The sequence below is a fragment of the Poecilia reticulata genome, chromosome 2, assembly GCF_904066995.2.
Source record: "Poecilia reticulata chromosome 2, P_reticulata-male-v2, whole genome shotgun sequence".
Taxonomy (NCBI): domain Eukaryota; kingdom Metazoa; phylum Chordata; class Actinopteri; order Cyprinodontiformes; family Poeciliidae; genus Poecilia; species Poecilia reticulata.
Window position 1 is genome coordinate 12,049,016 of NC_088831.1, and position 21,680 is coordinate 12,070,695.

Below are 21,680 nucleotides of genomic sequence, written 5' to 3' on the forward strand. Positions count from 1 at the left end.
CAATATGAAGCAAAAATAACCTTAAATTGGTGTGAAATGCTGGCTGGAGCTGAATTTGCTTGTTCCAGCGAGAGCAAAAATAAAAGTGGAGAACAGGAAGCCGAACGGGCAACGAATGACAGATGGAGATGAGGAGCCTCCATAAGCTGCAGTTTAAGAGGTGAGGAAAGAGCAGCTGGACTGAGTGAAAGGTAACATTCAGATTTAATTGCAGAGTGTGGAGTTCATGCCAGGGGCCGAGCCAAGCACAAGCAGACAGCTGTGGGTGGTGCTGTTGAGTTACAGTGAGGAAAACAGAGATGTGAAGGAGAAACAGAAAATATATCACAAAACCTGACTGTTTTCAATTCACAGCTAATCAATCTCAGTCGAGGATACGTATAAAATAAGGGTGCAGTTCTCTAAAGTCTTCACACCAGTGCTAAAAAACATGAAAAATACTTCCCCCTCCTTTAATGCAACCAGCACAAATTAACAGGAAAAAAATCTGTTAGAGGAAAATATAAGTGTGCAAATCCTTACACCAATTGTTTTATGCAACTTTTAGGATATCAAAAAGTATTAGTTTATGGATGTGCACACTTATACGACCTCATTATTGCAGCTTTTGGGTTTTTAGATTTTTCTAATAAAATCTAATAAATGCTGCGTAACAGGTGGAAAAACACCTTTAACAGATCTCCTGAGCAAACATCCATATCAGAGTTAATGTAATCTGTAATAATGAACAAAAAGTGCTCAAAAGGACCTCCCCTGCCACTTTAAACACTAAAATACAACCCATTCTCTGGGAAAACATATACAATTAAACAGGGCTATAATTAAGATCAACCATTTCTTTAAATAAACTGAGCTGCTCACAACGGTCCCTCTCTAACGCCCCAATAAAAACCTCTAAGGAAAACTGCTATTGCACAATACAAAGTCAAACTCTACGGTTTTATTTCAAGCCACAAACATGGACACAGAAAGAGATTCATGTCAAACGTCAGAGAAAAATCAACGCCCCTAGATAAATCAGTTTCTCCTCAACAAGTCAAGAAATTTATCAGCTAAAAATCAACAAACCTAACATTCCTGCTACACAGAAGAAACCGATATAAATATAATCAATGCTAAAAGAAACAGCTGGAAGACTTGCAGAAATAATCTTAACTAGGAGCTCCAAATGTGAGCTTTAAGATTTTCAAAGTTTTTAAGTTATGGCACATTTTACAGGAAGGATTTCCCCTTAAAAAAAAGGTTATTTATGCGCAAATTTTAACTATTTACAAGACTGTCACAAGAACATAAACTGGCATCAACAGCTGGTTCAGACGAAAAAAAACAATCTATATGAAAGTGAAGTAGAAAACGACAGATTTCTGTTAAAAATCATCAATTTTACAATTCAAAAACTGCCGTTAAACTTGATCAAAATCTGTTATACAAACTTTTTTTATAAAGAGTTGAGAAAAGTTTACTAAAACGTTTTTCCTCTACTTTCAGAGTTGTGTGAAAAAGGAGGACACCCCATGAAAACGTGTTTTCTAAAATACTGAGAAAGTCGAATTACAAATTTATAATTTCTATTGAGGAATAAATTAATAAAATGGATAAAAACAAAATCTCACTCAGACATTAGTGTCACTTATTGAAAAATTTCTCGTCTTATTTATTTTTCATGATAAATTTCAGTTAATTAAAAAAATAAACCCGATTAAAATGTTAGTTTAACCATTTTCATAAATAAGAACATTTGAAAATATGATTAAATTAAATCTTTTTGTGCAATTTGGTGATAAAAAAAAATCTAATTTGAAAAACTTATGTCAAATAGGAATGTTTTTCAAGAGAAGTATTTGTGGCCATTACCAAAAAATAAGAAGTAATAAATAGTTTTTTTTACACTATAAGCTCACAAAATGTAGAATATTACTTTTACATTTTAGTTTCTACCTTTAGTGAGTAAAACATGATTATTTAAATCTCTTTATTTTCCAGAAAACACAATATTTAATGAGGCGTCCCAGATTCTCCACATGACTACATCCAGATATTTAAAAGCTAAATAAGTCAAACTGTAGATTAAATCAAACTATTTTCCTGCTCAGCAGCTAAAAACCTGACCAGCCACGTCTTCCTCACCGAACCGGTACCGCCGCTCCCGCTCCTCGTCGGCCCGCAGACTCCCGAACGTTAGCTTCCCGTCGGTGGAGCTAACCGCCCCGGGGTTACCGTACAGCAGCGGCTGGCTGTACGCGCTGCTGCCGGTGTCGGACTCCGTGTCGCTGGTGTCGGTGCCGCTGCTAGTGGACCCGTCGATCATTTGGACCGGCTGACTCAGCGTGTTGTTGTTGTTTGGTTTTTGGCCAAACAGCCGCTGGGCCGCCGCGTTCGACCGCGCTTGACCCGGAACCGCGAGATTACCGTTAGCTATCGCGGCTTTTCGCTCCGTCGGGGCGGAGCTTGGGGTTTCCACCCCGGAGCCGTAGGGGTCGCGGCGTATCGGGGTCGAAGTGAGCTGGCTGAGGATGAACGGGTCGGTGTCGGAGCGGTTCCGCATGATGTTGAGGTTGTACGGTTTCGCCGGATGCGGCGGCGTGCGGTTCGAGAGGATCGGGGAGTAGCTGCCGTAGTGGGACGACGGCGAGACGGCGGGAACTTCAACAGGGACGACGCCGGGCCGTTTGCTAAAATAATGGCCGCCGTCGTCCCACCGCGACCCGGCGCGCGGCTGACCGTGCCCGTTTGTCATTTCGGCGCTGAGCGAATTGGTCCGCGGGTGGAAGCTGCTGATGACCGGGCTGGAGCACTGGCTGCGAGTCCCGGTTCCCAGCGGGCGAACGACGCCGGCGCCGCGCTTGTCTCGGCCCTGGAAGATCTCGTCCAGCAGCGTGCTGTGGAGCGGCAGACGGCTGTTAAAGGAGCCGCCATTGGACAGGACCTCCTCTGCATTTCTGTTTCCCATCACCCCCTGCTGCATCAGCCCCTGGTGGTTGGTGTGGTAGAACCCGTTCACCACCCCGAACAGACCCCCATCTCTGCCCTCATCCTCATTGCTGTCGTTTGCGCTGCTGTGGCCCCTGGGGGCCCTGCCGCTCTTGCCCACATCGCACTCGCTGTCTATGTCGCTGCAGTCTATGTAAGGAATAGAGGAGCTGCTGCCTTTGTTTGCCCTGCAGGTTGGACCTGGGTTCAGGAGGTGCTGGCCCGCTCCGTTGTGGTTCTGTCGGCTCGGGTCAGAGTTGAGGGCGCCGTCGGGGAAGCCGTTGGTCGGAGGCTCCTCTGTGCCGTTGGTTTTGGCCGAGTCGGGCTGGTCTGCCAACAGGACAGACGTGGCACTCTGAAAACATACCATGGGGAACAAGTGAGTGTTAATGTGGTGCTCAATTTAATTCCTTGTGTGATTAATTGATTTATTAATTATGGCGATAGGTAAGGCAGGAAGGTGTTTTACCTCTTTTGGCACTTGGGATCTGAAGGAAGATGAGTGCGGCGACATGCTGCTGCTGGACAGAACCTTGCTGTGTTTCCTGTGAAAACGGGAGGTGACAGCGGGTCAAAGCATGCACCACTAATCACCTAACCCACCAGGCAAATCTGATTACAGCCACACGAGGGTCTGTCTGAGAACCTGGAGCAGAACCAGGACGCTTCTTCACCTCTCAAACGGGACTTTCTTCAGCTCAGAGTCTTTCAGGTGGTCGATGATCTGTTTCTGCGTCCTCCCGCTGGAAGAAAAGTGAATCTAAATGTAAGTTTAAGCAAAAACAAGACAGGAAAAAAAAAACAGTTTTTGGTTCCTGGCTCACCTGAACCGGAACGAGGAACCCCTGGTGAAGAGGATGGGCTTGGGTTTGGGTTTGGGCTCCTCAAAGAGTCTGAAGAAGGCGTGGTACTCGACGCAGATCTTCCAGAACACCTTGCAGCAGTCCCTGCTGGCCATGGCGAACTCCAGCGTGTCGTGGTGGGAGTTCTGCTGGACGACACCAAGAGTTCAGCAAAGTACGGACTCAGAGGAGTGGAAAACAAACACCCTTATTCTCAGGTTTCTTTCTTTCTTTCCTTAAATGAAGAGGTGGGCAGAGTAGCCAGAAAATGTATTCAAGAGTAGCACTGCTTCAAAATATTTTTACCCGTGTGGAAGTAAAATTACCGTCTATCTTAATAAAACTATTTAGTAGTTTTAACTGGAGAAAACAATTGAAAAGTTTCATCTTTTCAGAATTTCAACAATAAAAACTCTGATCTTAGATGGACTTACAGAGGGGTCGGCTCTCAGTTTGATGAGGAACCTTTTACGCTTGAAGCTCAGCTTGCGAATCTTGGACCAGTTGAAGGCGTTGATTTTTGTGTAACCCTGAACAAGAAACAAAACCAACTGAATGCAGCCAGTTCTACTGCAAGAAGAAGAAACTATCCTCTAGATTTTAGAAAACAAACATTTTGGAACAAGCAAGATAATATTTAAGGAATCAACGTTCCTAAAGTTCCTGCAGACTTTAAAGTCATTTTTTATTTAGTTTAACATTTTAAACACAACATTTTATCATGAATGTATTAATGTAAGTCAAGAAGATGCAAGGAAGGACATAAGGGTGGAAAGAAGGATGCAAGGAAGAAATGGAGACAAAGAGGAAGGATATAAGATAAATTTTGACACAAGACAAAGGAGAAAGGTAGGAGATAAAAAGATAAGGGAGTACACAAGAAAGGAAGGAGAGAGTGAAGTATAAAAGGATGCAATGGAGAACACAAGGAAGAAAGGTAGGACACAAAAAAGTCAGAACAAAAGATAAAAAGGTAAGATACAAGGTAGGAAGTAGGATGCAAATAAGAACAGAGAAAGGATACAAGAGGGGAAGGAAGGGCGGAGGAAATTAAGTAGCTTGAGAAGGATGCAAGGGAGCATACATGGAGGAAGGTAGGAGACAAAAAAGGATTAAAGATAGGAAGTAAGATGCAAGTGAGGATGGGAGAAAGGATACAAAAGTGGAATTAAAGGCAAGGAAGAAATGAATGACATTAAGTCATGAAGGACACAAGGAAGGACAGTTCTTCATGTCCGACAGCCTTCAGGTGAGTCTCTGCTTCTGTGAACCTGAACCACATATTTGGGTCTCTAGCAGGATTCCCTTACAAACTGAGCCGCTGCCTTCTGGTGTGTTTGGACCAGAACTTGGTGGAAGTTCCTACCTGGAAAACCAGAACCCCGGTGTGCGCCACCGTCAGGCTGAGCTTCGTCCCCTCTCTGTCCTTGGCAGGGTACAGCCGGACGCCGTACATCTCCAACCTCCGAGCGATTTCCAGCAGCTGGTAGTCCGACTCCGCTGGAGTCTGCCCTCTGTGGAAGAAAAACGTCACTCAGTTGAAATGAAGTCCAAACAGAAACAGTCTGCACAAGTCCTACAACAACAGCAGGATCAGACGGAGGCGCCTGCTGCAGGCCGGAAAGAAACCTGCCACAAAAAGAGCTTTGTTTCCTCGCAAAATAAGAAAATCGCTTCCTGTTTCCTGTATGAGCGCCTGAATTAGCCACTTCCTTCCTGCGTCGGCTAAGAAGGAGCTGAGGGATTGGAGCGAGGGAAAGCCAGTGGTTTGTTTTTCTGTCTTTATCTGTGCTGGGGGAGGGGGGCTTAGGAGGCTTTGCAGAAAATAAGGAAGTGCGCCTGGTTTGTAAATGTTAATGTTAGCCGGCAGTGGAGACCGAAGGAACTCACACATGTTGGCGGTGGCAGTCGATGATCTTGTCTCTGATGGCGTCCTGGTCAGGAAGATACTTGTTGTGCAGCAGGTGCTGCCAGCTCTGCGTCTCGTCAAAGTCCCCGATCTCGGCTGGTGGGACGGAGGGAGGAAAAAACTGAGATTATTTGGACAAGAAAAGAGAAAAAACTACTAGAAAAATCAAATAGTTGAAAAGTATGAAGAAAACTGATAAAAGAAGTAAATGTGTACAAATATGAGTACATTCAAGACAAAATGGATGGATGAATGGTTTGACGGATGGCTGACTGGATGCATCAGTTGTACAGGAAATGACGTGTAAAAACATTCTGTCTGTAATTTTTTCTTTTCCAGACTGATTTGTTCTCATAAATCTGCAGAGATTATGAAAATCCTGGAAAAATCTGTTTGAATTGTGTTTGATTTCAGAGACAGAAGCCTTTTTGGATCAAAATTCCTATAATCAGACCAGAAACATTTTCTGACACAAAGAACTTCCGGTAAAAATGCAGGAATCCTAAAAATCTTCCTGAATATTCTCAGAGCAGAAAGAGACTTTAGCAAATGATTGAAACATTTGTAACAGAGAGCAGCTGATTGTCCCTACATGAGATCAATGAAAGGAAGGAATAAGGAAGTGAAACCTGCGTTTTACTCACACTGAATGATGTGGGAAACCATGAGGGCGGCGCTGGTGTCGTTGCAGATCAGACGACCGCAGGCCAGGTCGCGTTTGATCTGCAGAGCAAACAGATACCTGGAGAACAGCAGGACAAAAAACATCCTAACATCAGGAAATGATCAGATGGTCAGATTAGATCAACCAGCAGGAACAAGTCAGGATGCAGCAACACAACAGCCTCAAACCAGAGCTGATTTAACACAAGAACTGCTCATAAAACTCATATTTCAGTCCAAATCTGCACATTTGTTTATGCTTAGTAAATATGACGAAACAAAAACTAATCTCTGAATATGTTGGAACATTTTAGCAACGATAATCTGGGTTCAAGTTAAACTTTTTGTCACACTGCAAACTAAAACAGAGTTCTAGGAAGGAATGAAAGAAGGAAGGAAGTACATAAAGGAAGAATGGAGGACACATTGAAAAGGAAGGAAGGAAGAAAAGTAGGAATGAAAGATGGATGAAAGCAAGAAAGAAGGGACATAGAAAGGAAAGAAGGAAGACACATTGAAAGCAAGGATTAGGGAAGAAAGTAAAGACAAGAAGGAGAAATGGCAGAAGAGGGACCAAAAATAAGGAAGGAGAAAAACGGTAAGGCAAGGAAAGATGGAGGACATGAGCAAGGAAAGAAGGAAGGGCAAAAGTTATGAAGGAAGAAAAACAAAACAAAGAAAGAGGACAAATGGAGGGAAAGAAGGATGGAAGAAATGTTAAAACAAATGATGGAAGAGAAGTGGAAAGGAAGGAAGGGAAAGAAGGAATTAAGAGAAGAAAGAGGACAAAAAGAAGGAAAGAAAATGGGACACAAGGAAGGAAAGACAAAAGGATGGAAGGCCAGTCGGAAAAAAGGCAAGACTAGAAATGGAATAAATGGAGGACACGAGAAAGTAAATACTAAAGAAAACAAAGGACCAGTGAATCGAGAATAAAGTCAATTAAATAAGTTTATAAACTCTTATTTATTTTTCCACACTTTTCCAGACATCTCCACCAATCTGACCAAACACAGGAAGAGCAAACAGCTGCCTGCTCACTTCCTATTTCCTGTGAGTAAACAGGCAGAGAGAAAAGACCAGGGGCGAAAAACTCAAACCTATAACAACTGGTTTGTTCTCTGGGTTAAGAAAGAAATCCCCAAAGTGACAGAAATATTCTGGGAGCTGCTGCATCATGGGAAAATGCTGGAGGTCAGAGGTTGGTGGCGAGAGCTTGGACAAACATCTGGGCCGGCTTGGACCGGATTATCAGACTAGAAGCAAAACAGGAGTTTCTTTTTTAGCTGCTATGAAGCAAAAAATAGTTTTACAAGGAGCCTGGTTCCCAGATCCCACAGTTAGCCTTAAAGTGTCTGCTTAAAATACTAGAATATTTGACAAGGTATTATTTGAAACATCCAGAAAATGCAGCATGGACGGCTGAAAAAATAGGAGTGGTTTCTGTGAAAAACCTACCGAGTCAGCTCCTCCATGAGCTGCGTGTGGTCAGGAGGGAAGAACTTCACCACAAAGCGAAGGATGGTGTTTTTAGGTCCTGGAGGAGAGAAATTATGGGTAAGAGAGGAAGTGGAGACGTGGGAAAAAAGAACGACTGAGAGAAACACGACAGATTCTTACGTCTGATCTGCTTCAGCGCCGGCTTCAGGAGGTCCAGCCACACCTGAGAGCAGAAAACACTCCATTACATACCGTAGCGCTGCTGCGCTAACCGTGAGGCTGTTAGCATCACAACATCATTAAACATTGTGCTCACTCATTACTGCAGCAGAGTCAGACCTGATCTGATTAAAACCTTGCTTCATATTAGGGAAATTAAATTGTAATTTGCATCAATTTGAAAATTCATAGAGGAATTAGCACCATTCAGGCTGAAAGGTAAATACAAAAGCACAGACTTTGCAGCTGAACACATCATTACTCCTGAAAATGAAGGTCATTAAAGAGGTTTATTATATTCAAATAGAATCTAAGAGCTAAAAATGATACCAATAGCTTTAAAAAATGTACTAAAACATCATAGAGTGGAGGTTTAGATTGGTATTATTTACTTGACTTCATGTTATTTGATCTTCATAGAACAGTTCAGCTTTCATAGGAGCCAGAAAGCTTCTTCTTTTCACTACACGTTTGTGCTCTAGTGGAGTTTCCACTGCAAACTACAGACGCATCCAGTCTGCAGATCATTACAAACAGCTGCTGCTGCTAGAAACCTCAGGAACCAGACTTCAGCAGAAAGCCAGGGTTTAAATCCACATCAATTTATGAAGATTATAACTGAATCCTTCCAACAAAACTCAACCTACCGTCATCTTTCGGTGATCCGTGTACTCCAGCCCAAAATAGTCGCCTTCAGTCAGGTTGAGGTGGACGCAGACCAGGTCAAAAAGCACCTTCCCAGGCACGCGTTGCTGCAAGAGAAGGACAGGAGAGGGGAAGCCATGTTGGATTAAACTAGAAAGAGTAAAAAGATGGCAACAGAAACTGAATCAGAATTGGGAAGGAGGGAGGGATGGGTTATTCCCAATCCAACAGTTTCCAGCAGAATCAAGAGCACATCCTGACAAAAAGCAGCTGACCTATGACCCGGATGTGAAGTGCAGACTCTTCTTTTTGATCGAACAAAGACGTGGAAGCCAGTTTGTTCTTGTTTTAAGGTTGTGACCCGACTTCACAGATGCGAGAACTGCTTTTCAGACATCCACGTGTTTCTACTGCTGACTACTCAGCACTGAAATGCTGTTCAGTCATTACTATAACTACCATATTTTCTGGACTTCAAGTCCCAATGGTGAAAAAATGAGTCACAACGAGGAAAAAACAAATAAATCGCAGGTCCAGCCAAACTATGAAAAATAAAAATCTGCAACTTATAGTCTGGAAAATATGATATAAATGAGTCTTTGAGCGTTCAGAGACTGGTGCACTTTTGTTATTCCTAAGATTACCCAATAGAAATATTATTGATCAAAAACCAGGAGTTAAATTGGATTAAACTCTCCTGGTTTTCGATCAATAATCTTTATTTCACCAGAAATAGACGGTAAACGTCAAAATTTCCAACCAGGATAAAAACGAAAGGAAAAAAACAACAACACTGAAGCTTAATAAGAAAATATGAACAGGATTATTCCAAACAACTCTAATTATGTAATTGTTAATTGTGACAAGTCCGACCGCAGCCACGGTGCATCAGAGCAGCCCCGGGCGCGTCGTGAGCCAAGTCTGTCACCATCTGGCCTCCGCATGTCGACGTGAGTGTGTGTGTTCAGTCTGTCCGCAGGGAAACACCCACACACTCTTCATCCAGCTATTCACCAAGCACAACACACACTGGCTCTAGCTGCAGGCTGATATCAAGGAAACATCATGATTCTGTGACGCTCTCCGAGAACGTCTATATTATCCGACTGACAGATGCTGCCGTTTGGACGGGATTTAGGTCTGGGTGGTGGTAATCTTCGCGTTAAGGCGGTTAAGACGGGACAAAAAGGGAGGAAGTAGGAAAACAGAAGAGAGGAGGACGGCTTACATGGCAAGAAAGCAGTCAAAATAATCCTTCACCGCTCTTCTCCTTTCTATCTATGCCTATAAACACATTAGTCCGGTTTACTGTATTGATTTCTCTCTGCTTCTGTCTCCTTCACTTTGAGCTGAGCTATTTCCTCTTCAGACGGCCTTCATTAGCAAACCAATCTCCTCCAACAAGACGTCCAACTTCAACAACAAAAGCTCCAGGTTTTCTGCCGTGCAGAACCGCGTTGGGCTGGGAGGAGGCGCAGGAGCCCGACCCAAAAAGCACACAGCTCTGATGGAAACACACGGCCAGATTTGAATCCCACTGACAAGCGTGAGAGTGAAAACGCAGAGTTTGGAAACATAGATGTACAGTAGAGATCTCAACACTGAGTTCTGGTTTTTGTTTTCTGTTAGAATATCAGGTCGAAGAGAGAGATTTGCTTGTTTGCAGATTTTTTTCCATAAGCACATATAAAATATTCCAACGAAAATGCAGCTCAAATAGCATTGGCTGGCATTGCAAAGCAGCCAATCCATTCATTTTCCTTGGTGCTGATTGGCTGAACCCCCAAAAGTGGTAGCGGTAGTGCCAAGACTGTTTCCACTGTGCACAACATAGATTTGGCTTAATTGCTGCTCTGATTGTGTTGTTCTTTCAGCAAACTGCCTTTTTTGAGTCTGTATGCTCCAGTTAACGATGAAACAATCACCAAGTTAGTCGATTATTTCAGCCCCAGATGGAAAGGAGGCAAATTGAGAGATTTGCCTTCTGGTTTACCAAAACTACCGAGAGCAGGAGCGTCAAACTACGGGCCACTTGTGCCATAATGAATCAATAAACCCGATAAATAAAAGTTTAGAACCGTCTCTGCATTTGATAAGTTCTTCTAAAAATTAAATAATATTGAACATCTTTTCACATCCATCAATCACTCCAGAATTTATCAAAACAACATTTTGTGATTCTTTGCAATAAAAATCAAAACTTTTCTGGTGCTAATTTAGAAATATTTGCAAGAAATGTTGCAATATTTGTGCTTAGATATGATAATAAATTTGACTTTCTATTACTCGCAAATAAGTGTAGGAGTAAAACGTACTGCCACCTGCAGGTGGGAGTTGGCGTCACTTGAAGCCAATGTTTTTCACCATTTTTCTGGAAAATTTTGAATGAACTCCGTTATGCACAAGCACAAAAAACATAATGTGATTTCTTGATTTTGAGTTAATTTCCGCGATAAATGAGGTGAGTGCTGGGATTAGTTTAGATTTTTATCAAATTTAGGACAAAAATACTGATCTCCTGTGTTAATTAAAAAGTCAGATTATCATTGGAATATCATAAACTCGATTTCTTATCTTCTTGATCTCCAATTTATCACCATCACTGAGGTTAAACAGGTAGATAACCCACAGAAAGAAAACTGCATCATCTGCAAAAGGTGAGAGCTTCATGTTCAGACACCCTTTAGCTTAGAGGATAAACCATTTCCTCCACTTACAGCTAACCTTTCTTCAGTAACTAAAGACAGAAATTGAGAAGTAGACCTATTACCACATTCAAGTAACATTACACGCTGGAATGCATGTGGAAACATAGGCCAGAAAATTCAAATCCAGTTATACCAACACAGGTTTCATGAACCTGATGGGTTTTATCTTCCAGCTGCCAGAAAATGTCAACACATTCAGTTTTCTTCCTTCGGCTGGCAGCGGCTCATCTGAAAGGCTGCAGCAAACCTGTTTGTCGTTAAGTTTTCTGTCCACACAGCGAGCTGGTAGTCATAAGAAAAAACTGGATCTAATCTGAACAGTGTGTGAGGGAGAAATAAAAATAAAAAAAAGACCAACAAAAAAGGTGAGAGCTGAAGTGCTGAGAAGTGAGGAAAGTAGAATCCCAAACAGCTCTGCTGCAAACAACAGACAGTAGCTGGCAGGAACTGGACCAAACTTGGCCAAGAGAGCGGTGAAAGTAAAGTTTGAACTCTTCAGATGTGGCTAGCAAGAGCCAGCATTTAGCCCACTTCATGACAGCCTAAGTTTTGGGCATATTTAGCAACACCAAATTCCAATGTTTGCTGACAAAACAAATTGTTTTGTTTACCATCGCGCTGCATGCTTTCACCCGTTCACCCTGCAGTTTCACATGTGGGAACTGAAAGAGAGAAGTGGGTCGTGAAAAAAACAAAACCCTCTCTTTCTGCTACATGAAACTCTGAAATATGTGCTTAATTTGGAACAGTTTGACCTTTTGTTTTCTATTGAATGTACAGTCTTTGGGTTTAAAGAACATGGAAAAAGCCAACCGTGACTGAATTGTAGGAATCTTGACCACAGTCTGTAGATTTTATTTCATTTTGCATGGTAGCATCTCTGCTAATCTCTTCAAAGAAGAAATTAAAGTCTTAACATTTAAAACGCTCTTAATTATGTTCCTGTCTCTAAGAGAATTCAGTCTGCTCCGATTGGTCTGCTAAATGAAAAAAAAGCTCTATGGTAGTAAAAATTAACTTCTAATGTGGTTAAATAATTAGGTTCCAACAATAAGTTGGAAAATCAACTCACTTCAGTGTGGAAGCTGGTACAAAGTAAAGAAGACTCAAAATTAGCTATATACAGTATTAATGAGTAGTTTAAAAACTGAAGTTAGTGGAAGCACAGAGGAATAAAAAGATATTTAAAAGGAATCCATGTTTTCTTCAACATCTTTGTGGTTCATTCAAGTTGTTATGGAGCAAAAGCAAGACTTCCAGCAGATAACAGGAAGGCTAACAAAGCTATTCGGATTCATCTTTTTGGGAGAGTTAAAGGATTAAATTCTCAAAATATACAGATACATTGTTTACTTAGTGATGTTAGCCACAATAATTGTTAATACAATATGCTACAACTAGCTTAAATTATAAACTGTTTTTGTCTCAAAACAGGAAAATCATTTTTTCCTGACTTTTCTCTTACCTTCTACTAAACTTTCAACCTTTTTCCATCATAAAACAAATTAGATTGGAAAAGAACTACATTTTTTTTTTAAGTATACACACTGAGACCGCTGCTTTGGAGACGCTAGCGATGCTAACAGCTAACTGATGCAATGCAACACCCTTCTGCTAATAATGCAAATAAATAATGAGCTCCAAACTCTGAGTGAGAAGGGAATAAAATGAAGTTTTTGTGTTGTTTTTATATAATTTCATATTATAGTTGTTAAAAAGAAACTGGTATGAGAAAGGTCAAAGCTATAAAAAATAAAAATAAAATGGGAGGTACGGGTGACTTAACCTCTGCTATTTTCAATGGGAAAAATCATTTAGCTGCATTTATATGACAATAAATGAAGAATAAACTCAACAGGCAGCTGTTCAGCCTTTTCCCATGGCCCTCTCTTGGCAGCTTTTTCAGAAAAATGAGGATCTTCAAGAGGTTAAAACAAAGCAGAAATTAACTGCTATAAATTTTTAGTGTGGGTAGTTTTAAGGTTGACAAATATAAGCGATTTTATCTGTTTGCTGAATCCGTTCAGCAGACGGAGAGCAGATTGGTCCCTGCTGAGCACAGACTGAGGTCCTTTCACTTTGAATCACAATCACTTCTTTCAGCAGCTTCTATCAATGAGGCCTTCTTACCCAGCCAAAATCTCACAGGCACACACACATACACACTCCTAATCACATTTTTACTGTGCAAGACTCGGATAAAGTGTTTTATTTTCTTCTTCTTCTTGGATTTGTTTGAGGTAAAATATTCCAGGTAGAGGCCAACGTGCCTGCATACACAGAAGCAGAGTCTGGATAAAACAGCCGACATGTGAGGGCCGTGTCCAGCTCTCAAAGCTGGGTTTATGGGCCGAACTCTCCTCAGATAATTATAAAGTCGAGACAAGAGCCTTAATGACCAGCTGTCCTTCTGCATAACAAATAACTCAGCTCAAAATAGCAGCAAACGCCGTTTCTCTCCGTTTACCTTCCATAACATGATTCAGGCCTGATTCTCACAGCAAATCAGACGGCGGAGTATATCAGAGTCCATAATGGACACAAACTGCTTAGTAAGTTGGATTAATGAGAGTTTGTTTGTGTGCCCCCTTCACTTCCTCCTGAGTCATTCTGTCGCGGCTTCATTCACGGCCTCTAACCATGAAAGAAACATGCCAGGAAGCTGTCAGCGTGGCCGACTCTGCAGAATCAGCTGCCAGCTCCAACGCTGACAGATACACTTCCTCTCCCTTTAACCCAGAACTTCTCATGTGATCCAGTCAGCGCCTCGCCAAGCTAGAGAGAGGTATGTCAGAGTGAATCACTTACTGTTTTTCTACTATCCTCCCCACATGAGGCCCCTCCGGGCCCAGCAGCTAACACAACATTCACTTATTTCAACTTACTTTAGTTTCTGCCTTTGATCTCATCTCTGCTCCTAAAGGATATCGTTTTACAGCTTTATAAAAATATATACAGCAGTATGAAAATAAATGGTTACTATGAAGTTTACATTTCTACTGAGGGAAAGAATTAAATATGACATGTACGGACAGACGGATGGACCAGAAAAAAGATAAATGGACGCATGGACAGGAAGATGGATGGATGGATGGACACAGAATGAAGTAAAACAACCAAAATATTCAATTTTCCCATCTTTATCCACATCAGGAAATAAATCAAATTCTGAACTTTTCCAGGTTTTGTAGGAAACCTGGAAAAGTTTCCTACAAAAAGTTTCCCTCGGTTTGTGGGGAAACCGAGGGAATAAACTGGAAAGCAGCAGGTCTCCACATTATAGAGCAACATCACTCCAACAATCACTGGTGCAACAATAATAATAAATAACATCTGATTGGCTGTTAGACTCAAACACTTCGCAGTTCTCACCCTGCAGGCCAATAAGATATTCAGTCTTTTGGATGGAGAATCCTGCTTGTAGAAAGTTTCCAAATATTCTTCATTCATTGTTTCTTTCACAGCAGGAAATATTTAGAAAAGCACCCAAGTTTCCTTTAGTCTGTAATGTCACCCAGTTTGAACTGGAACAAAAAGAGGAGGAAATGTGAGCAGAGGTCCTGAGAAGCTGAGGCTGGTGATGTTTGTGTTTTGCTCCCTTCATGGTCAGTTTCATCATGAAACTTCATACCTCAGAACATGCTGCGTCCTGCTGCGTCCTGCTGCTGAACTGCGTCAGGAGACCTGAAGCATCAACAGGAAGCTCAGCTCAGGTTACAAACATGCAGAAGAAGAAGACTAGCAGGGTTCAAGAGGTCAGATTATCCCAGACTCAACTTCCCAGAGTTCAGTGGGCTTATTTAAACCCAAAGATTTAAACCCAAAACGTGACGGTTGACCGTGATATTTATGAAAGATATTCATACAGAGGAGAGAATTTAAATATAGGAGGAAGGAAGAAACTATCAGAGGAAAGAAGGGCAGATATAAGGAAGGAAGGAGTGGAGGGAGGGAGGGAGGGAGGAAGGACAGACAGAAAAATGGAAGAAAGGAAGGAGGGACAGCAGGAAGGAAGGGAGCAAACCCAGATGAAAGGAAAGAGAAAAGGTAGGAAGGAAGCCTAGATGAGATGAACAAAGGAAATTGGGAAGGAAGGAAAGGAGGAAGTAAGCCCAGATAAAAAGGAAGGGAGGAAATAAAGAAATTGAAGCAAACAGATAAAAAAATAAAGGAAAGAACGAAGCCCAGAAGAAAGTGAGGAAAGATGGAAGAAAGAAATAAAAAAAAAAAACATGGAAGGAAGTGGCTAGCAGGAAAGGGCAGAAGGAAGGAAGGAAAGAAGGACAGAACAGAACGAACAAACAAGAGGAAGGAAGAATGGAAGTAGGATACTGAAGGGCACTGAGACTGGAGGTAGCAAATAAGGATGGTAGGAAAGAGGACGTATAGAATAAAGGACACAAGGTAGCAATGAAGGACAAGAGAGAGGAAATAAAAATACAGGTATAAAGGAAAGAAGGAAGGAGGACACATGGTTCTCCTTCCTGCTACTGGTTGGTGTATCAGAATAATAATCCGTCATCAACACCCGTATTTCCCACCAACAAATCATTCACAGGTTTTTACTTTTCAGATGTTTACTTCCTGGTTCTGTCTGCGCAACCGTTTCAAAACAAACATGGCGGATAAATGGTCCGGTAAAAGCCATATGAGATATGAATGACTTTTAAACATTTAGAAAGTGGTGTAAAGTTATGAAGTAGTTCAAGTTTGGAGGAAATAAACACCATGATAAGAAAAAAAAAGCGAGATTACAGTTTTGCAAAGTCAAATGAAACTGAAGTTAAATTGTTTGACCATAACGACCCCAACCAAACCACAAAATTAGTTTCAAAGTGGTTTAAGGACGACAAAGTCAATATTTGGAGTGAAACGGTGTTTGTGAGCAATACCTGTATATAAAAAGCTGCTTGCTAAGACGACAGCTTGGTGTAAACTGTACAGTTTCCCATAAAACAACAACAGGACAGCAGGGAGACGGTTCCTTTATTTCTCCACCAATCACATCCTCACACAATGGATTATGCTAAACAGCTTAACTCAACAAAGAGAGTCTCACAAACACATCTAAGAGAAAAAAAAGCAGCATGTTGGCAAATACCTGCCAGGTTTTGGAAATTAAGTTCACAAACCTGCTGATGGGGGGCTGCAGCAACGACAGCAATGTGTGTGTGTGTGTGTGTGTGTGTGTGTGTGTGTGTGTGTGTGTGTGTGTGTGTGTGTGTGTGTGCTACGGTCTGCAGAGCGCCCTGATAGACTATTAAACCGAGCAGCAGAGGGGAATACATGCACAGCACAGCTCCAAAGCATAAAAAAGTAATTAGCATCTTGTGTAGTTTGATGGTGGGTGTGTCTGAACTACGCCTTGTGGAAAAATCCGGCACAGAAACGGCGTCTGGGTCTCCTTCTGGGATGGAAATAACAACCTGTAGCCGTTTTTAAAGCTTGATCTCGAACGTCCGCTTGATTTTTTTAGTATAATAAGAGATTGAGAGCACAATTAAAAGAACTATAAATGAAGCAAAAACTTAAAGATCTGCAAATCTGAGTCACATCAGGAAGTTCTGGTTTCACAGCAGCAGCAGAGGAAATGTTGGGATGTAGAAATGTCAGATTTTCTAATTAAAATCAAATTATGTAACTGGAGTAAAACTAATGATTATTTTAGTGATCAATTAATATCTGACTATTAATCTGATAAAAAAGGCACATTGTGCAAATTTTACATTGAAGAATTTAAACCATTTTTATACAGTATTAGCAATACAATATGCAAACAATTTTTTTAGAGAAAATAAACACTTTATTGCCTAAAATGTGATATTTACTTTCTTTTATGTGTGCAAAAGATGCATCTGCAGCTAAAAAAAATAAAAACATCAACATGAGAAACGTTCAGATTCTTTTGCTTGATATGACAAAAACCGCAGGGCTGATCGGATCATTTATTGATCAAACAATTAATAATTGGACAGCTAAAGATGATTAATAATTTTTTTTATTTTTACGGAATTTGAACCAAAAGAAGCTAAAACTGCTATTTGAGTTTTGAGTAGAACATATTTACAAGCAAATTGGTTTTTAATCATAAATTCAAAATGTGTATATTTTTACACTTTTGGCTTAATTGCTGCTCTGATGAGTTTTTTTTTTTTACTATATGCACTTCAGTTAATCAATTACTAAATTAGCTGACGATTATTTCAATAATCGATTCAAGACAATAAATCATTTCAGCTCTAAACTGAAGGAATTCCTTTCCAGTTTCATGCTGCGGATTGGAATGAGAATGACAAAAAGTCTTTAATCAGAGAAAGAAAAAAAAACCCCAGAGAAGACAAAGATGGATGAAAGCTGAATCTACTTTTCCCTCCTAAACATCACAGTCAGAGCTGCATTCCAACGCCAGTTTCTCAGAAGACCGACTCAGCAGGGCTGCAGAATAACACAAAGTCTTCTGGAAAACGTCCCGGAAGAGACGAGGAGGCAGCAAGTACAGAGATGAACACTGAGAACGGAACAATATGCCATAATGATAGCAGTTTTAGTGCATGCAATCCGATCCAAGTTGCACTGATTGGACGTTATATTTCAAGTCATGCATTCACGTTCTGCATGATCTGTCATATAATTGGCGAAGGTGGAAAGATCCTCAAACGCTGATAAAACTGAATCACTTTTGAGCATTTTTGATCTTGTGCAGCTCTTTAACTTTAAAAAGTCCCGACTTGAAGACTGCCGTGATTGAGGAGCCTATATAGTATTTAGAAAGTGTTTGAAGTTTCCAATTAATTTTGATGTCATCCATGTGGAAACGGTTCGCAATTGCTGCAAGATTTATACTCGGCATTCCTTTTGTTTCGTTTTAATTTTCTGGAAGGCGGGGAAAACCCTGACGGAGCCTGAACACCCCTCCCGCCCCCCTCCGTCGTCAAAATGAAGATTTACAGCAGCAGTGACTAATAAGACGGAACTCTGTCTGTCGGGAGACATTTAGAGGAGAAGACGACCTCAGCCAGGATTTCACAAATGAGTTTGGCATTGTCCCCGTTCGCCTGGTGCTCATTTCAAGGTTTCTAGCAAACAGATAAAACCACAGTGAAAACTCCACCACAAGTCCACCTCTACGGCTGCAGAAAGCTGCACTAAAACAACATTTGTAATCCACAATAACGACAAAATTGGTTTGGCGGTTTTGTGTGAGAAGGGCACAGTGATTGCTGATGAACTTCTTCAGCGAGGCCCAAATTCACTGCAGGGAAAAAAAAAAAAAAGGACTGCAGCCAAGCGGAGCAGCCAGTGTTTGCTCATTCACTGGCTTCTGTGGGAGTCGGATGTGTGTCTCTTTTTCCACCACAAAGGGCTCAGCACCACGTCTCCTTTCTGTCCTCCACTGGGCCTCTATTCATTTGGTTTCTGCTCCTATTTACAGACAATCTCAGCAATCATCTCTGTCCATCGGGGACAATTTTTCACTATCCAGCAGTAATCTGCTATCATTTCTTCTTTTTTTTCAAACCTAGAGGGAAGCATCATCTGTGTTTCTTTGATCTCAGAAATTAAAAAAAGACAGAGCAAGATTTTTAAAGTCTGGATTTAGCAAAGATATGAAATGCAATGTAACTTATTCCCTTAAACATAAAAACAACTTAAAAAAAGATGAAGGAAATGCTTCTTTTACCCACAGGAATGAGAAACCCAATACCAACCGTTACATAATGACACACAGTCGCTCAGAATAAATGAAAATAAAAACTGCCTGTGTTTTTACACCACTTCTGTCTCCCAACAATAAAAAACAAACTATAATACAAGCTGCTAGTGTTTGTAGCTAGCAAGCTAATGTAGCTGTCATTAATTCAGCGCTAGCATGTTAATGTTAGACTACTAACATTTTATAGAGCCTGATTAATGAAGCTTTGTTGTAATAAACTGAGAACATACAAATTACTTGTTGCTAGTAGCTAATAATGTTAAACATACACAAGACACTACATAATGTCAAAGTAGATTTTTCATTTTGTACTTATTTTGAATACTGATCAAATATAATGTTTAGCATTTAAGACATAAAAAGCATTTATGTTCTAAGAAAAATAATATGAAGAGTTTCAAACTTTTTAGTTTTTTGTCTTTGACTGTTAGCATCTTTATACTGTCCACTCCTTCAATATATTTGGACAGTTTTCTTCTCATCACTGTGAATTTATAATAATACTGAGAAATTATTTTGTAAATTCATATTTGTTTTCACCTCTAAACACTGTATTTACGTTAAGTCCTGCTCGAATCAACATAAATACAGCTTACAGCTCATTTTTTGGATTAACCAATTAATGACTGAATAGCAAAATGTGCCAACAAAACAGGATTTCTTTTGTATAGTTTTGACTTAATTGGCCCTAAAATTGACTTTTGTGAGTCTCTATACAATTACTAAATTTTAAGCAATTTTTCAATAACTGATTCACCATGATTCATCGTTTCAGCCCTAATTTTTAGGACCAAAACAACAAGGAGAACCTTTGCAAGGAGCCTAACTATGTGGGCACTTTAGTTTCCTTTGCAATAAAACAAAGATTTCAGCATTTAGACCGATTACAATAAAAACGATTAATGTTTACCGCTGCCTCTGTCCAATGGGACCATAAAGCAGCGTTGTAGCTCCCTGCTTCCTTCATTTTTAGCCTCTGCATTCGGTCCCCAGACAGCAGGCAGCACAAAGGCCCATCAATTTCAAATGTCAGCGGCGTGTGTGTTCGTGTGCGCCTTGAGTGCGGTGAAACATGTCAGGGGACTTGTCTGTTATTTATCATAACCCCAGAGTGTCGCTAGGTTATCAAATGATGTCCATGGAGCAGATCTGTCATCTTAATCCTTGTAGCCCTCCCCCAACACACACACACCTCCATCACACACCTAAAGCCACTCCTCTTCATCTGACTCCTGCTGTCAGATGGTGTGCCTTTAAAGCCTCCGACATCCACTGAGAAAGTCAATCACAGACAGCAGATATTGGATGGTCTTACAGGGATTAGGGTCAAGTCAACATGGAGGACAAAACAGGAAAAGAAGAAGAAATGAAACGAGTAAAAAATAAAATAAAATCATGTCTATCAGAAGAAAACGAAAGGCCAGGTGGTGTAGAGAGAGGGAACGTGGCTCCATATGTGCTGGTTTGAAGTCTGCAAGGCGTCATGTGGGTAAATGGGATTTCCTAGTGAGGGGAGGTGAACGGGGGCTTAAAGCAGCTCAACTGATCTCCAGGGAATCAGGAGGATTTGATCTTAGTCAGCACAAGTCCAGGGAGGAATATGAACGCACAATCTGTTGATTTTTAACAGAGATGCTCGATTCAAACACGCAGAAAAATAAAAATAGAAGTGCAGTAAACAACCAAAGAAGGGATAAAAACAGCAGAGTTACAGTCTGAATGGTTTTCATTCATGCTGCGTTGCACAGAACCGGATGCAACGCAGAGCAAATGGCTAAAACTGATTCTTAATTAGCTGCCCTGCTTCAGCTGCAGCCCGTTAGCAGTCACAGTGTACAACCCATCATCTGAGCTGCTGACGCCTGCTTTCATAGTTTCCATTAGTGGCAGCATGAAGAGCAACAAGGTCAGTGTTTATAGAGGAAACAATCTCACTGAGGTGGATGCGAGCACAAAGAGCACCTCCTCTCTGGACTTAATTATTTAGCAAGTGGGAGTGATCGCTGCCTTCATTTTTCATTAATAATGGAGCCACAGGCTGCGTCTGCATGTGCTGATATCTTAATATGGAGCTAAAATGTTTAACTGCATCTTCAATAATTCAATATTCATTAAAGAAACCAGGTTTAATACGAACAAGCAGCAGGGGAAATATTCCAGAGTTCATTTTAAGAAATGAGTATACTAAGGAAATGTTAATTTATTGAAAATGGTTATATGATGGGCAGGATTTACATATGGAAACTGCAAAGACAAGCAAAGGAAAGAAAAAAGGACAAAACGGGAAGGATATGATGAAGGAAATGAAGAGACAAAGAAAGAAAGAGGAAGGGTCAAAAGTAAAGAAAGAAGGGTGGAACAAACAAAGGAAGGAAGGAAAAAGTAATAAAAGAAAAAGAAAGAACAGAGGACACCAGGAAGGAGGAAAGGAAGTAAAAAGGGGATGCAGGAAGAAATTAAAAAAATTAGACAAAAAGGACAGAACAATCAGAAGAAAAATGAAAGGAGAATGAAAAGCAGGGATAAAAGTAAGAAAAAGAATTGAAAGGAAGAAAAGGACAAAGGAACAA

General features: G+C 40.8%; 1 protein-coding gene across 8 annotated transcripts in view; it reads right to left on the bottom strand.

The window, feature by feature from the left end:
- The window catches only part of LOC103460834 (FERM, ARHGEF and pleckstrin domain-containing protein 1-like), a 45,490-nt gene that overhangs the window by 11,325 nt on the left and 12,485 nt on the right, over positions 1–21,680 (bottom strand). For 5 of the 8 annotated variants that reach the window (XR_014083999.1, XM_081597521.1, XM_081597515.1 and 2 more), the window contains exons 3-13: positions 8,691–8,795; positions 8,005–8,047; positions 7,843–7,921; positions 6,366–6,463; positions 5,703–5,817; positions 5,179–5,326; positions 4,247–4,342; positions 3,795–3,961; positions 3,645–3,713; positions 3,440–3,515; positions 2,128–3,325 (exon numbers count right to left, since the gene is read on the bottom strand). Coding sequence is in view for 7 of the 8 variants with exons in the window: in XM_081597521.1 (XP_081453647.1) it covers positions 2,128–3,325; positions 3,440–3,515; positions 3,645–3,713; positions 3,795–3,961; positions 4,247–4,342; positions 5,179–5,326; positions 5,703–5,817; positions 6,366–6,463; positions 7,843–7,921; positions 8,005–8,047; positions 8,691–8,795 (2,194 nt within the window). In the remaining variant the exon portion in view is untranslated. The remainder of the gene's footprint in view (positions 1–2,127; positions 3,326–3,439; positions 3,516–3,644; positions 3,714–3,794; positions 3,962–4,246; positions 4,343–5,178; positions 5,327–5,702; positions 5,818–6,365; positions 6,464–7,842; positions 7,922–8,004; positions 8,048–8,690; positions 8,796–21,680) is intronic. The other 3 variants (XM_081597518.1, XM_081597540.1, XM_081597532.1) reach the window with 2 other exon arrangements.